Source organism: Mesitornis unicolor, unplaced genomic scaffold (genome assembly GCF_000695765.1).
Source record: "Mesitornis unicolor isolate BGI_N332 unplaced genomic scaffold, ASM69576v1 scaffold48442, whole genome shotgun sequence".
Taxonomy (NCBI): domain Eukaryota; kingdom Metazoa; phylum Chordata; class Aves; order Mesitornithiformes; family Mesitornithidae; genus Mesitornis; species Mesitornis unicolor.
In genome coordinates this window covers 7,918-23,392 of record NW_010172157.1, presented here as the reverse complement: position 1 = coordinate 23,392, position 15,475 = coordinate 7,918, and the positions used below count along the sequence as shown (strand labels likewise).

Here is a 15,475-nt window from a genome sequence, read left to right as displayed (position 1 = left end):
TTTAATAAATCCTGGAAGACCTGGTAGCTTTGCATGCTTCTAGTTATAGTATAGGATGCAGATACATAAAATAGTTTTGGATAAAGGGTCATTGCAGATTTTTAAAACAGACCTGTAAATACTTCTGCAGCAGTTTCAGAAACTTCTAGAGGACTCTCATGTGAACTCGCCCTTTGTCTGGTGCTTTAGTGTAGGCACATAAGATTTGGGCCTGGGAAGATTCCTGTCTTCAGTCCAGTTCAGTGCTGGTAACACTTCAGCAGCTCGCAGATTAATTTCCATACGCTGGAAAAGATGGCATCCACCCTCTTCTTTTAACAGAGGTGTGGTCCATAAGGCAGCAGGTCCCGACATGCATTAAGGCATGGCTCTTGGGTGAAAGAAAGTGTAATGCTGCACGATCTTGGCAGTTGTCACCACCAGAAACTTCAGCTGTATGTACAAATATTTTATTCTAGACTAAACTTTGTATGCATAGAGAACTAAAAGGAAGAGGAAGAAAGGGCAATAGCTTCAAAACAGCTTAAAGGCACTTTTGAGAGCCTATGGATTATTAAAACTGACTGCATTCTGAGTGCAGTAATTCTGTTGCTTGCTGATGAGTTTCAAAACTGTTCAGGCAAGATAAACAGGATGGTGAAAAGTCTGCGGAGACTTCTTCTCACTTGGAGCAATTAAATGAAATTTTTTAGCTGAGTCTTCTTGAGTCCCTGCAGTGTATCCAGTGAAAGGAAAAAAGTGTTGTGAGTACTGTTGGGTTGCCTGTGGTTCTCTGTTGTTGTAATTAGATCCCACTGTGTAGTTTGAGTATTGATTTTTCGGTTTTGTTTTTGTTTATGCTAACCTCAATAGGAAGGCTTTGTCCATGCTTCACATAACAGTTTGCTTGCCTTGTTTATTGATGTTTATTACTTGCAATAGGAAGCAGAGTGATACTGGATAGGATGGTTGTCTCTCATTTGCTTTTCCTGTATGTAAATATGTCAATAGGGTAGTAGGTTTGTGTGTTTTTAGAACAGGTCATCTTGAAAAGCTGCTGGTGATCTCAGTTGTGCCAAATATTGTAAAATAATACAGATGATCTGTGCTTTGCTTGTGCTTCTTTAATTCACTCTACCATTCAGTAAGATACAGGCTTTAGAAACTGGTGTGGCACAGAAATTTGCTTTTGATTTTGATTTTGCAATGCCAATAGGCATTTCTTGGTTTTGTTTCATTTTGCCGTCTTCACCAAGCAGAGCGGCCCTGCTAGCCTCCTCTTTTCAGCTCTTCAAATAACTCTGTGTAGGAAGTGGAGGGTCATGAAGAGTGTGGTTTCTCTACACTCGAACAGCGCGGGTCAGAGCAGAATTTGTTTAGTGGATCATTGTCACTGGGAGCATGTAGAGCTTCCTGAGTTCAGGAGGTTTCTCTCTGAAGCTGCCTGAGAGCTGAGAGACAAGACCATGTCTTGTGGACAGTCTGGCAGAGTGGTCGGTGGGCACGTGTAGCCCACGCAGCTCTGCAGCAGAGCCTGAGGCTCAGTGACGTTTGAAGAAGGTGGTGTGGTCTGACAGGTCTGTGGGTTCCAGCATCTCCTTCTTCTTATTACTCCAGAGGCCAAGGCTGCTTGCTTGATCAAGAAGCAGAGTACTTGTTGAAGTCTTTTTTTGTTTGTTTGTTTTTTTACCTTAGCCAGCTAGTATTTTGCAGAGGTTAAGCCCTTGCTAAATAACCAGTCTTCTGTTAAAGTTTAGAAACTGGTCTGCTGCCTTGTTTGAGCTCAGAGGTATTCAATTTATTCAGTGTGTGCATGCTGTAACTTTGTATTTTTTAGTAGCCTTCTTTTTTTTAAATTTTTCTTCAAGATGTATAATATTTCATGAGAAGTGAGCATGCCTTCTCCAGATGTCTGGTGACTTGAGCTTTTTGCAAATGGCATGTGGCTTACTGGAATCATGCAGATTTTTAGTTGTATTTTGGTTTTTTTTGTGTGCTGGTAACTATCTTCAGATGCCAGCAGCCAAGAGCTGTTGGAGTTCTGTACAGGCTTTGCATATGCCTTTTGCACAGGTCTCCTATAAAGAAGAACTTGCAAGTTATATATCATCAAAGCAGTTAGCTTAAATAACTTCTACCTGAAAAGATTATATAGATAAACGGCCTGGTGAAGTGGAACTTCCTTTTCATGCCATAGCAGACTTTCTTTTTGGGAGGAAGGGACTTTAACAGCAGAGATGTTATGCAGGGATAACAACTTTGAGGCATTCAGATCCCCAGATTCCCCTGGTTGGGTGTGCAGGAATGGGTTTGCTACGATTCTTGTTTGAAACGCAGTGAAAAATGCTTCCCTGCAACAGGGTGTGAGCAGGGTGCAAACAGTCATTTAAGGAAAACCTGGATGAAGTGCTACTCAAAGCACTTGGAGAAATGTTTCATGGAACATTTTGGCCAAGGTGTGTGTCCTCCTTGCTGGCTGTGGAACAAGCCTATTTTGGATGGCAATATAGAACAATGGTTTCCAACTCCTCTGTTTGGTTTAGGCTTCTGTTAGACTGTGGCCATGATAACGTAAGCTTTATAGCACCAAACCCTGGTCTGTTTGTCAAAGTAGTCCAAATTCCACTGCCATTCAGCATGGCACAATGAATGAGAGGTGGCCAGTGGTGCTAAGCATGATGTGCAAGTTCAGAGCAGTGTGCTGACTACTTGTTTAGCAAGACATACTCACTGCTGGATCTTTCCTTGGCAAATGTGAGTCTACTGACAGTAAACTCGCTTTTAGTTATTACTCTTTTATGACCTTTTAGAACTGACCACAGGTCAGAAGCTACCGTTAGAGTTTGCAGAGGGCTGGAGGAAGGAGGGGACAAAACCCCTCGTGTACTGCTACAAGAAGCATACCAAGTCTTGGAATGACTGCTGTGTGCTTGATTAAATCTTCAAGGAGGGTACTGGCATGGTGATCAGAGGACTGGAAGACCTGTCTTATGAAGAAAGGCTGAGAAAATTGGACCTGTTCAGCCTTGGGAAGAGAAGGCTTGGGGGGGACCCTATCACCATGCACCAGTACATAAAGGGTGGCTACCAAGAAGATGGAGACTCCCTTTTCACAAGGAGTCATATGGAAAAGACGAGGGGTAATGGACACAAGTTGCTTCTGGAGAGAATCACAGAATATTAGGAGTTGGAAGGGATCTTGAAAGACTCATCCAGTCCAACTCTCCTGACAGAGCAGGATCACCTAGACCAGGTCACACAGGAAGGCGTCCAGGCGGGTTTTGAATGTCTCCAGAGAAGGAGACTCCACAACATCTCCGGGCAGCCTGGGCCAGTGCTCTGTCACCCTCACAATGAAAAAGTTTTTCTGTATGTGAGAGATTCTGGTTGAACTCCAGAAGTTTTTTTACCATGAGATCAGTCAGACATTGGAACAATCTCCCAGGGCGAGTGGTAAATTCCCCTGCACTGGTCAGTTTTAGGAGTCAGCTTGACAGGGTGCTGACTCAACTCATTTAAACTAGACTTTTACCTCAAGAGGTTGAACTACACGATCCTTGTGGTCCCTTCCAAGCTGGTATTCTATGATTCTATGACATGAATAGTCAAGGTGGATGGTACTAAATTAGCTGATGAGAAAAGATCCTAGTTTGAGCTAAAAATGCAATGAATGGGTAAAATACTGTTATGTTACATGACACCCAAGCTGACTGTATTCAAAGATCTTACTGTCTTTGTTTGTCATAGGTGTGGGCAAAAGCAGTTTGCTGTTGCGTTTTGCAGATAATACATTCTCAGGTGAGTGTTTTGTTTACTTCAGCAAGTGAAACAGTCGAGGTCTGCTCCAGTGTCACTGGTTGGCGAGGAATTGTTCTTCTCCATTTCCCCACTGATAGCTGTACCAGGAATACCTCATGTTTCTAACTTTGCTCCTCTTGGTATAAGCCTGTACGTGCCATCCTCTCTGATCTTCACTTGCAACTGAAAGTGCCACAGTATTTAAATACTGACGTGGTTCCAGAAATAGCTTTGGTTTTTTAACTTATGCTGTACTCTGTGCAGACTTCCTGTTGGCCATTTGGGATTTAGATTGAATATTGTGGCTAAACCACATACATTTGTGACATAACTAATTTATTGGGAGGAGACTCCTAGAGCAGACTGTGTTCAAAATAAGTGATTGCATGAGCATTTAAACCAAAGCTTTGTCTCAAAATTTTCACCAGTGAAATACTTGTGTAGTTACTGTCTATTTCTTGAGATATTTGGGTGCTTACTCTTGACTACCAATGCAGTAGAAAAAGAAATTTATCTTGTAACACTGAGTTTTAAATGTTAAGAGTGGCAAGGGAGAAGTGGCTTTATGAGTAGAAAAAAGCTGTTAGCTGCAGATAAAAGTATGCAGATCAGCATGACCTGATAGGGCATTTTAAAAGATGAGTGGGTAGGGGGAACCTTGTTTTCGTGTCCAATCTGAGAGCTACTGCCAAACGGCAATCGGAATTGTGCTTTGGGACATCCAAAATAAACAAGACTCAGGTTCTCACTTATCTACACTTTCCCTTCAGGCAGCTACATTACCACAATTGGAGTGGATTTTAAAATCCGGACAGTTGAGATCAATGGAGAGAAGGTGAAGCTACAGATCTGGGACACAGCTGGACAGGAGCGCTTCCGGACTATTACGTCAACGTGAGTATAACTGGGCTTGGTGATACGTAGCTTAAAGTATGGATCTTGTAATTTAGAATTACAGTTAAGATATTCCAGTTGATCAACTAATCGTAGCTTTGCTGTCTGTACAGTGGGACTTTGCTCAGTTGTTTTAGAACCAATGGTGGTGGTGATATTGTGACTAGGTTTGAAACGGGGATTTCAGATTTCCTCACTTTTCGGTGCATTTTCATGGTGGCTTTGTCTTATTCCTCTGCTGCTTGTTTCCAGATGGTAGAATTGGAGTTATTTCACTGTTCTGCATATAGCAGAAACCTAATCTCTGAAGGCTGTCCAAGAAGGTCATCCTCTGACTGTATTGCAGGAGTACAGAATGCAGACCCTTTGCCAGTATCATATAGTAATGAATAGCTTTGAGATCGAAGAATAGGATTTCTGATATTTAGATTTCTTTTAGGACAAATGCATTTTAGCAGCTATCTTTGGGAGGAGTTCTGTTGAAGCAGACGCCCACGTGAAGTTAACCTTTTCCTTGGTTCGAGTTCAGCTGCATGCTCATTGTCCTTTTGAACAGCGTGTGCACAGCTTTTCCTGTTCCTGAAGAAACCACACCCAGAGCTGTGGCAGTGGGAACTAAGAAAAAAATGTGTTTGTAAACTGATTGCAGTAAAGGTGGGACTGCTCACCGTGGCACTAGGGCAAAACATAGACTTGGAAATGGAACTTCTGTTTCCTTTAAGTATTTAACAAAATAATAATTCATGAAAGACCTAGGTGTTTCACTTGGTCTTTCATGATTGACTTCTCTTTTGATCCTGTTTGAGAGGAGGATTGTTTTCAGCTGATGTATTGGTTAACTTACTCAGACATAAAAATAGTGAGATTGGATGCATGTGTGTTACATCTGAACAGCTAGAAATGGCAAAATTGGACCTGATGGTGCACCGCCCCTTTCCTCTGTGCTTCTGTACGGATATTACTGGATTACTTCCATTGTTTCTTAAGTGTTTAGCTTGAAAAAAACTCAGTTGTCTCCATGTGTGACATCACTTCTTGTTTCAGCGCTGCAGGCGGCTTTGGGCAGGAAGTGGTGAGGGGGAGGCAGCAGTGCACTGCTGTGCTCCCGTCAGCTGTGCGCCCGGCCTAGTCACAGAGTGCCCCAATTAGTGCTGAGTCAGCAAATGGCCTTCCTGTTTTCAGATTCCCTGACACGACTCCGAGCTGCGTTAATGAGCGTTGGTTCATGGGGCTGATGCCAGCTAGTTCAGAAAGCCATGGTATCCAGCACTGAATGGGGAGTACCAGCAAAGGAGGCTTCCTTTTGTGAACAAGAATAGTTGCAGATCAGACTTGGCACAGTGTTTTTTGTATTTTTTTTTCTTTGATTACCATTTAAAATAGATAAGATGAAATGCTTTGAGAGTATTTGTGCCATGACCTGTTTGAACTTCTGCTACTTTCTTCTGCATAGCTTTTTACTAAAGTGAGGTATCTTTTGCTCATGGGCAAGTGAAGGCCCCAGTTTTCCTGCTGTAACTCTGGTAAAGAGGTTACAGAATCTCCTATGGTTAGGGAAGAAAGATTTGAATTTTGTGCAGCTTTGCAAAGAATTTCCTGTGCCTGAGTGCATTTGAAGCATTGAGGAAAACACTTTGGGAATGATGGTTACATTGTTATGAAGGGCTCCCCTTGCTGCTAGGTCAGCAAGCTGTGACTGTCTAATGTGCACTGACACTTTTCAAGAATCACTCTTGAAAACCTGTAACATATTGCCTATAAAAACAGGAGATAACAAGATCTGGATATTAGAAATGGTTCTCTTCTTGTTTAGCAAAGTAATACTGTAACTGATTTGCTTATCCCAAACTGAGTGACAAATGGAGTTACTGTGCTAGCACTTACGAAAGGGCTTGACTACCAAATCATGGGTGGAGTGCAAGTGCAGTGTCAACAGAATGTAGTAGTCTTTGACTAGATTGAGGTTTAGATTGAGGTTAAAAATATAAAAAGGTGCTCCTTCAGTATTACCATGGCCCAGAAAGTCCCTTTACAGTTGAAGACAGAGTTCAGATTGATGTTGAGCCAAGCCTGGCAAGCAAGCCTGAAATGAGAGACCATCTGGTAATAATAGTAATAGGTTGGAAGTACTGCTGTGTGGACCTAGAATTGCAAAATGATAGAGCTGGTAGGAAGTTAATAGTGGAAAATTGGGAAACATTAAAGGGTGTTCTATTTGGATTTTACTTAACTACAGCTACAGAAGCTGAAAAACAGAATAAAACTGATAAGGAACAGAAATCAAGTTGATCTGGAGTATTCTACAGAAACTCAAGAAAATGAAACTATATCAGAATTTCAGACTGGGAAATATAAAAGACAGCAGCTGTTTTTACTGTCTATTAAATGTGGAAATACTGGGCTAGCTGGTGCCTAGTGGGAGGAGAGGCCAAGTTATGTGAATCTGGTTGGCATGGAACTTCATCCAAACTCTAAATTAGATTTAAATTCACCAGAGATGGAGCATGCCAGGACTGAGCTGTATTAGCAGGAGTAGTTAAGATGCATGAACAACCAGTTCCTGTACTTGATTTGCTCTTGTAGGTAGGACTGCTTTGTCCTGATCCAAGGCTGTGGTTTTGGGAGTTAAGCTTTGCATAATAGTTGTCAGATGCTAGCTCAGGATGAAGAGTGATAGCAGAGGGACCATGTATTTGTGTGGAACAGCATGATGAAGAGAGGGGTAAGCTGTTTGAGATTATAGAATTGCTGTGTCTTGTAAACCAGATGTGATGGTTGCAAGACAAGTCAACTGCCCTGTGACAAGAGATACGCTTCCAGGAACCTGAAAAACAAGATGAGTATGAAAACAGGTTATTAGAAGTCTCTGGAACTGGGTAGAATGAAAAACAAGGAAATGTGTACTACCAACTAGTGAAATATTAACAAAGACGCTGGATTAAACCAGTGACCTGTCTTTCACATTGGCCAGTTACTTTTGGATTTTTCCCTGTAAAAATGCACACATGCACTCTACTGAACTGATGTAGTCAGCAGTACTCTGCCACTTCGAAATCTGACTTAGCTACCGTCGTGCTTCATGAAACTAGTTATTATAACTCCAGGTGCTAATCTTGGGAAGCATTTACTAGAGGAAATCTGAGAACTTTCTTACTGGTATCTTGTAGTAGAGAGTACCACAAGGAATGGGAAATGTCCCCTTCTGCTTAGAAAGGCAGTCGTCGTGGATGCAAGGGGAGAGTGCAGATGACTGAAGGACAGCGAGTTTGGTTAACCAGCTCTGAAGTTTTCTGTATCAGATCTGCAGTATTAGAAGGTAATGTTTCAAAGGCAGTGAGCTTATGTCTTTAAGCTGCTTTAAACATAACTGTGTAGGTAGAACAAACAATTTAGATGTTTATTTCAACTTAAATGTTAGCATTCTTAAGGCTTTTCTACACCAAAGCTAACTGTAAAGCCTTTAGTTCTAGGTAACTTTTCCAACCACATGGAAGATTGTTGGCTACTACCAGGCATCCGAGGGCATATACAGGTCACGTTTGGTTGTCTTTCACCTCAGTGGGATACTTTCATGGACACTTTACACATGAATAACTGTTCTGTAACTTTTTTTCCCTGTATTTAATTAATGTATCACTAGGAGGAGTAGCAGGTGCTGACTTTCGAGGTCTGTAGGGTACGTGACAGAGCATCCCTACGATATAGAGGACAGCTACCATCAGTCCTTTAGTCCTTGAATGGGAGGCTGAGATTGAGAACTTCATTTCTCTTCTGCTCTCATTTCTGTGGTCTCCATCTTCCCTCAAATGTGGATGGGAAGAAGATAAGGCAATCTTTCCTTAGTGTCAAACCCTCAACTACCTCTTAGTTGCCAAAAGCACAAAATTTACACCTACTTCTCTCTGAATGCCAGAAGCCCCATCTGTTCTCTGCTCGCCAAAGCCTACAACTTGTTATAAAAGCACTTCTGCACTGCATCATTCTGAAATTTGAAGTATGGGGTAGGATAAATCACATTTTGTTTTCTAGTACTGTCCTGCACTTGGGGTTGGAGAATCTTTGCTGTACTTGTTAAGCCTAAAATATTATCTGGGACACAAAGCTTTATCTACCAAATGTCAGAAAATAGCATGACTAGCTTTTTGAGAAAAATGTGTATTATGGGGCTTAAGAGTTAGAGAATAAAACGTAGTCATGATCTTATCTCTTGGGCTGCTAAAAGGTAATGTCAGCCAATGGAGAAGAGGACGTTTAATGTAGATGAGGGGTTGGCAGCCTTTCTAGAGCGATGTGCCAGACAATTTTCCCTTCCAAAAATAGAAGCACTGTTTGCTGGTAGGAACTCAGCAGGAGTCAGGGGTTGCTGTCTTGCACAAAGGAAGGTATTTCTGATGAGGTGGTTGGTGCTATCAGTGCTTTGTGGCAGGAGCTCCCAGCTCCTGCAGAGTTTTGAATGCTGTAGAAGTGTGTGCCGCTTGGTCCAGCCCACGGTCCTCATCCCTAGGAGCAAACAGCAGCGATGTTGACGACGTGTCAGGAGTGGGATCTGTATGTGCAGGGTGCATGTTTTCTATTCCCTGACATCATATGCTTTGCTTAGAAGAAAACCTAGGTGCGTGGGCAAGGTAGGAGCAGCAGGGTGCTCTGTTGGGCCCTCTGGTTTGGATGACTGGGATACCGGGCATGGTTTTATGGGGCGCACAGCAGAATGAAGCAGCTCTGCGTAGGTGTAACTGAAGCACCGCGTTTCTGTAAAGGCTGAATGTTGTCTCAGCAAATGTAATGCTCAGTGTGAGGGAGGAAATGGCAGGTCAGCCTGAGGGTTGCTGTTTTGAAAGACTATTAGGTGATATGGGAGAGTTTGAAGAGAATTAGTTTATTGTTCGGGTGTAGAGAAATCTGGTGTGTTGATAGGATTTGGGATCTTTCTGATGCTACCGCTCAAAACAGCATTCATCAAAAACTCTGTGCAGTACACCTTAGTGTCAGGAGAGGGTGGATTATTTTTGCAGTGTGTGGATTCAGGCTGTGGAATACTTTTTCCTCTAAAGGATCTAAGCTATGAAATGAACTTGAGCTTGTAACAAAGTAAAGCACAAATGCAGTGCTGTAGCAAGGTTTAAAGCTATTGAAGAAACTGATTGCAAATGGACTAGAATATTTGAAAGTGCAGGATCTGGGCTGGGAATAAATAATTCTTACCTGAGTTAGTGCTTGCCAAGGAAACTGAATGTACAGCACAAATTGCTGGTGAAACACGGCATGGAAGAAACACTTGACTGTCTTCTGAAAATCCCCAGGTGAGCAATACGAGTGGGCTCTCCTACTCCTGTAGAGTGTGCATTGTATCAGAGAGGAGGATTGCTGTCCAGTGACTGTCACTGCAGAGTGGGCACGAGAGGAAAAGGGCTGGGGGAGATGTGTGCACTCTGTGTGTGATATGTGGCAAATCTCTCTCAGTGGTTTATCAAGGCAGGCGGCTTCTGTTAGAGAGGGGATGGTAAGGCTAAGGGTGGGGAAGAGACAGTGACTTGCTCAGGTGCATCAGTACCAGAAGTGGGCCGAAGCTTTGAGACCTGTAAGGTAGTGCATTTGCATTGGGTTAAAAGGCTCTGAAGTTTAAAGGTGCGTTCACCGAGTTGGAGTGAATTATCCAAGAGAACCAGAGTGGTCAAGTGGACTTGAAAGTGCAGTGGAAGGGACAGCGCTGTGGTCGGACATGAAGCTCTGGAAATGCTGTCATGATTTAAGGGAAAATCCTCGATTTTGGTGTGTTGAATTATTGAATTTGTTTTATTAAAAATCTTAATATAGATCATAAGAAAGAGGAGTAAATGAGAGGAAAAGAATAAAGCTATACAACATAGAAAAACTAGATGCTGGTAGAGATCTCACTGTCAACTTTTTCAATTACTTTTTTCTTTCTTCTCCCATGCAAAGCTGCCTAATTTGCAGTAGAGAAAATACCTGGTAGCCCTGTGAATGTGGCTGAAGAGTGAGAAGATGGAGCTTGATTTTTTGTAATATAGCATCATGGTGTGCATACTGCCTGCCTTTAGTACGTTCACGCAGGTGATAATGTTGGAACTTGAATTCAGATATTTTTCTTGCATATCAGAATTGCTCATCATTTTTTGAAGGTGCTGGTCGCCCAAGACTAATGGGAATAAACTGAAATTAAGCTTATTTTTAATGGCTAGAGGTAGCAGAGCGCATTGAATGCACATATGGAGTCGATCTGGTGAGTAGGAAGGTGTGATCAGAACACAGTGCCTCAACAAGAGAGAAATTTTTGTGAGCTCAAGAGAACTGTGACTGAGGGTTGAGTATATTTGGAGAGCTGCTGAAATTTTAGTCTGTAGGTGATCTTGCACAGATAACAAAACTGCTGCAAAAACTTTGCTGTGGCTTGTACAGTGTGAGGGTTCATAACATGGCCAGTTCTGAGGATGTACTGGGGTGCCGATACCTTTTGCTTCTGTAGCCAGAAGACAATACTCCTCTTTGAAGGTTTGTACAACCTGAACAGGGAAGTAAACGGCAGGCTTTGGACTTTGAAACCTACTGGTATAGACGAAGTGAGCAGGGAACTCTGTAGTTCAGAGGAATAGCATGTGATCTAGCTGTTGTATAGGAATGAAATGACTCCCAGTAGAAGACGAGGGGAGTGCTTGATTGCCATAACACGGGGATTTGTTATTAATCTTGCAGCAGCAAAGTGAAAGAGCTGAGAAGGTGATCCATAGCTTGAGCTCACATTTATTGTCTTTTCCCGCTCCATAGGTACTACAGAGGAACACACGGGGTCATTGTTGTCTACGATGTAACCAGTGCAGAATCTTTTGTGAATGTAAAACGGTGGTTGCATGAAATTAATCAGAATTGTGATGATGTCTGCCGGATACTGGGTAAGTTTCTGATCAGAGAGTTACAACATCTTAGTGAATGGGCTGACCTGCTGAAGTACCAAACTCACTTTTTTTACTTTCCTCTTTTAGTGGGGAACAAGAATGATGATCCAGAGCGAAAAGTGGTAGAAACAGAAGATGCCTATAAATTTGCTGGGCAGATGGAGATCCAATTGTTTGAGACCAGCGCCAAAGAAAATATTAATGTGGAAGAGGTAATATAATAAGTGGAAGAATAGAGATGAAACTATTTGGGGATAATGGTTTGGAGAAAAAATAAGAATTTCATTCTTCCCATTGAGGAAGAAAGAGAAAATGCTGTGTGCAAGTTGCAAGTGAGTAGGTAAAATGTCAAGAAGAGAGAGCCAACTGTGCTGGGAAGAGTTAGGGAAGCGCAGTGAAGGAGCCCACGTTGCATTTGCACTAGCTGTACGGTGCTAACATATTGGGCATGTTCTCAGGAAAGGCTTGTCACTAGGGAGGATGCTTCTCAGAGGGAGGACTGCCCAGCCTTCACTCCTGGCCTCAGTTGCCAAATGATGCGTTTTTATTTACTGCTTTGGGAAAGGGGTTAAAGAGGTTATTGATTTAGCTTGGGAGTGGGTTGGGAAGATGCTGGATTTCTGCTTGGCCTGGAGTGGGTTGGGGAAGATCTCTGAGCAGTTACTGAAATATCTAGAAAAGTGGATGCTGTTCTTTTGGAGCAGCTCCCACAGAAGCCAGCCTGGGTTCCTGGGCGGTCTGAACTTGCTTGTTTCTCTTGCAGATGTTTAATTGCATTACAGAGCTAGTTCTGCGAGCAAAGAAAGAAAACTTAGCAAAGCAGCAACAGCAGCAACAGAATGATGTGGTGAAGCTAACGAAGAACAGTAAAAGGAAGAAGCGGTGCTGCTAATGCCCTTTCCCTGCTGCAGAGACTCTGCTCTCAGACAGATCAGCCCCTCCAGCTAGACTCGGGCAATTCCACTGGGGCAGGCTTTGGGAGGACTTTCTCAGTTTTGTGCCGTTATTTAAAGATTATTTTTTCTCCATGTTTTCTATCAAGAGGCGCTGGCACCTTACCACTTCAGTGCCAAGAAGGTATCGGATGGAATCTTGCCCCCCTCTCCTCCCCTGCTCATTCCAGTGCGCCTTGTAGACAAGAAAGGACGTTGCCTACCAAGTGGACTAATTAACCCAAGAGTTTGTATATAATGTATATTGCTTTAACCAGCCTCGCCTCCCTGTTGTCGCTTTGGCTTATGCCTTCTTAATGTCAACCAATCATGGACTGCAGAGTTCATCTTTTTAAAGAAATAGTACAAAGTTCTTAATTTGAGTTGGCCCCAGGCTGGCAGCAACTGCTTCCTGGGGCCTCCAGCTTCATTTCTGTTGGGTTCCAGGCTGGCAACTGGTGCCCCTGGGGCCTGTGGCTTCACCTGGAGTTCCAGGCTTTCACTGGGGCTCAGGCTTTGTTTTTCTAGGTACCAGGATTGCAGGTGTTGCTGCTGGAGCCTGGGGTTTCACTTCACCAGCCCCTGGGCTGGCAGCTGGAGCTGCTGCTGGGGCCTTGAATTTCAGTTTGCCGTGATCCAGGTTGTGGCTGGGTCCTTGGGTTTCACCTTCTTGTGCTGCAGCCCAGCTGTACCTGTGCTCTCCTTTAGTTTCTATCAAGATACTGAAAAACAAACCAACCTGCAGAGTGGGATGTATTTGGATAAAACTTTAAAAAAAAAACCAAGTGCAAAGTTTAACTCCTTTGACCTCTGCTTCTGGTTCTGCCAGGGTCCTAAGTGAGGGTCCATTTCTTTTGAGAACAACAAAAAACCCATGTGATTCTGCCAAAAACCCCCAAACTTCTCCTCATTGCCCTGTCCACAAATAGGCGATCTGAACCTGAATGTGAATTTTGGTGGCAAAGCTTTTGATTTTTGAGAGAGAAAAGGCATGAAAATAAAACCCAGCTGTTCTGGATCGATATCTCAGTGTGAAAGCTCCTGCAGGATCATTCCCAGGATTCTTCTCTTAGAAAGGAGGACTGCTGTTTAATGTAAAGAAATGGGAAGCTTGCTTGCTTGGGTTATGTGGTGGTGGAGGATCACTCTTTGAAACAAACTGATCTCGCTGTGCTCAGCAGTGTTTTCCTGGCTCCTGTTGGCCTTTCTGGGGACACGAGCTCAGCCTGGATAGAAGTAGTTAAAGGTGGAGAGTGTTTCTGCGTGTAACTAAAATATCAAATATCTGGGCTGAAAGTACATGCTCAGCACCTGAATAATTGCTGAAATGAGAATAATAATAATAATAAAAAAGAATTTTTCCTTAAAATGACTAAAAGGCATGGAGGGTATGACTTCCTTTAAGACCTTCAAGGTGGGTATACTCAGCTTGTCAGTAAGTGGCCCTATGGAATTGCTGGCCTTAGTTTCGTAGGATGTGATTCACCAGTGTCCATGAACTTTGAATCAGCCCACTTCTTTCCCTTCTTCCCCCTCCCCAGGAGAGGCTAAATTTTAGTCACTTATTTCGCCTGCATTTTTTTTTTAGATTTTACGGGTTGTGGTAAGAGCCCCAGTCATACAATCACATCACCGTCAATCACTTGAAAGACTTTTTAAAAAGTGCAAGCAATGAATGTGCAACACTCTTTGTTTTAATCAGTTCAGGTGCTGGGAGTATGTATCCAGCTGCCTTCACCCGTCTCTTTTCTTCACATATCTTTCATTGGTAACCCAAGAATAAGAATGAGCTGGGATGATATTGTGTGAGCTCTGATAGCTGTAAGACTTGAGCAGCTATGGAAAGTGGCGGCTTAAGTTGCACCAGTCCATCCTGTCTGCTTTCTGATGTCCAGTGTGGTGTGTGCCCAAGGAAGGAGCTGGGTCAGTCCTCGGAGCCTTCCTGGTGAAATGAAGCAGTCCCGTGACCGTTACCACTTCCAGATCAAAGGGCCCAGTGGTGTTCCTGTGGGACTCTTGTGGTAGCGTGTGTGCAGATCTAGGCGGGATAACTTCATACAGGCAGAAGTAAAGGAAATGTCTGAATTTACTGGAAATGATGCAATAAAATGAGGAAATGGTGTACCCAAGCCTGGAGTGTTCTCTTATATGGAAAGATTGGTCCTCTTTGAGTCCAGGTCTTTCTGGCCATGGTTTGAACTCTGCCAATCCAGGTGTCCAACGTCCTGGCTTGAAGTGGGCTTTGTTTTCATTTCTCCATGGAGCTGGCTGTAGAGGAGCAGTTGGCTCTGCTCTGCCACTGACTAGTCACTTGGAAGGGGTGGGGACTGTGTCTCTAGTGGTGCTGATGTGAAGTTTCCTAAATGTCGAGCAATGGAATGTCTAACTGGTTTGCTAGGATTATTTCTGTAATGAAAGTTTCTAATTATGCTTTTTAAATAATTTTAAAAAACTAAAAATAAAGGTTACAAGCTGCCAAATCTTTTTCAAGGCTCCGTTTCCTCTGCTGTCCAGCTTCTGGAGGTGGCGGGTGGCAAGCCAGGGGTGAGCTCTTGTGCTGTACGTAGAGGTGGTTGGTTGGTGGGGTTTTTTTTCCTGGGAGGGGGTATTGGCAAGACCACAATGAATGCTTTCAAATGTTTAGTTGCTATTCTCGTTCTGAATGTGAATGAAAGAGTAGGCTGGCACTGGTACTGTTATCTCTGTGTGAAAGCGAGATGCTCGTGATTTTGCTGGAATCTTCTGTCTTTCTGTCCAACAAAAAGTGTTGCACGAGCTTTGAAAGCTTCTCAGAGGCAGCAGGGGTCAGACCCTGAGTTGATTAAAAAGCACCTGGAGTCTCTCCTCGCTTTCCCACAAATATGTTTTTCTTTATAGGGACTATGCACGTTGCTGTGCTTGTTCCCCTTAGCATTCGCTCACCCCTGCCTGCCCTTGGTGCACAGGTGGGCTGTCAAAGGC

The 15,475-nt window shown here is 43.2% G+C and overlaps 1 protein-coding gene across 1 annotated transcript; it reads left to right on the top strand.

Annotated features, from left to right (window-relative positions):
* Positions 1–3,701: 3,701 nt before the first annotated feature.
* Positions 3,702–14,994, top strand: RAB35 (RAB35, member RAS oncogene family; the record flags this gene model as incomplete). The annotated part of the gene is made up of 5 exons (XM_010180278.1): positions 3,702–3,777; positions 4,548–4,671; positions 11,455–11,579; positions 11,670–11,794; positions 12,346–14,994. Coding segments are annotated over 5 exons (579 nt in total), but the record flags the coding sequence as incomplete, so codon positions are not given.
* Positions 14,995–15,475: the final 481 nt, after the last annotated feature.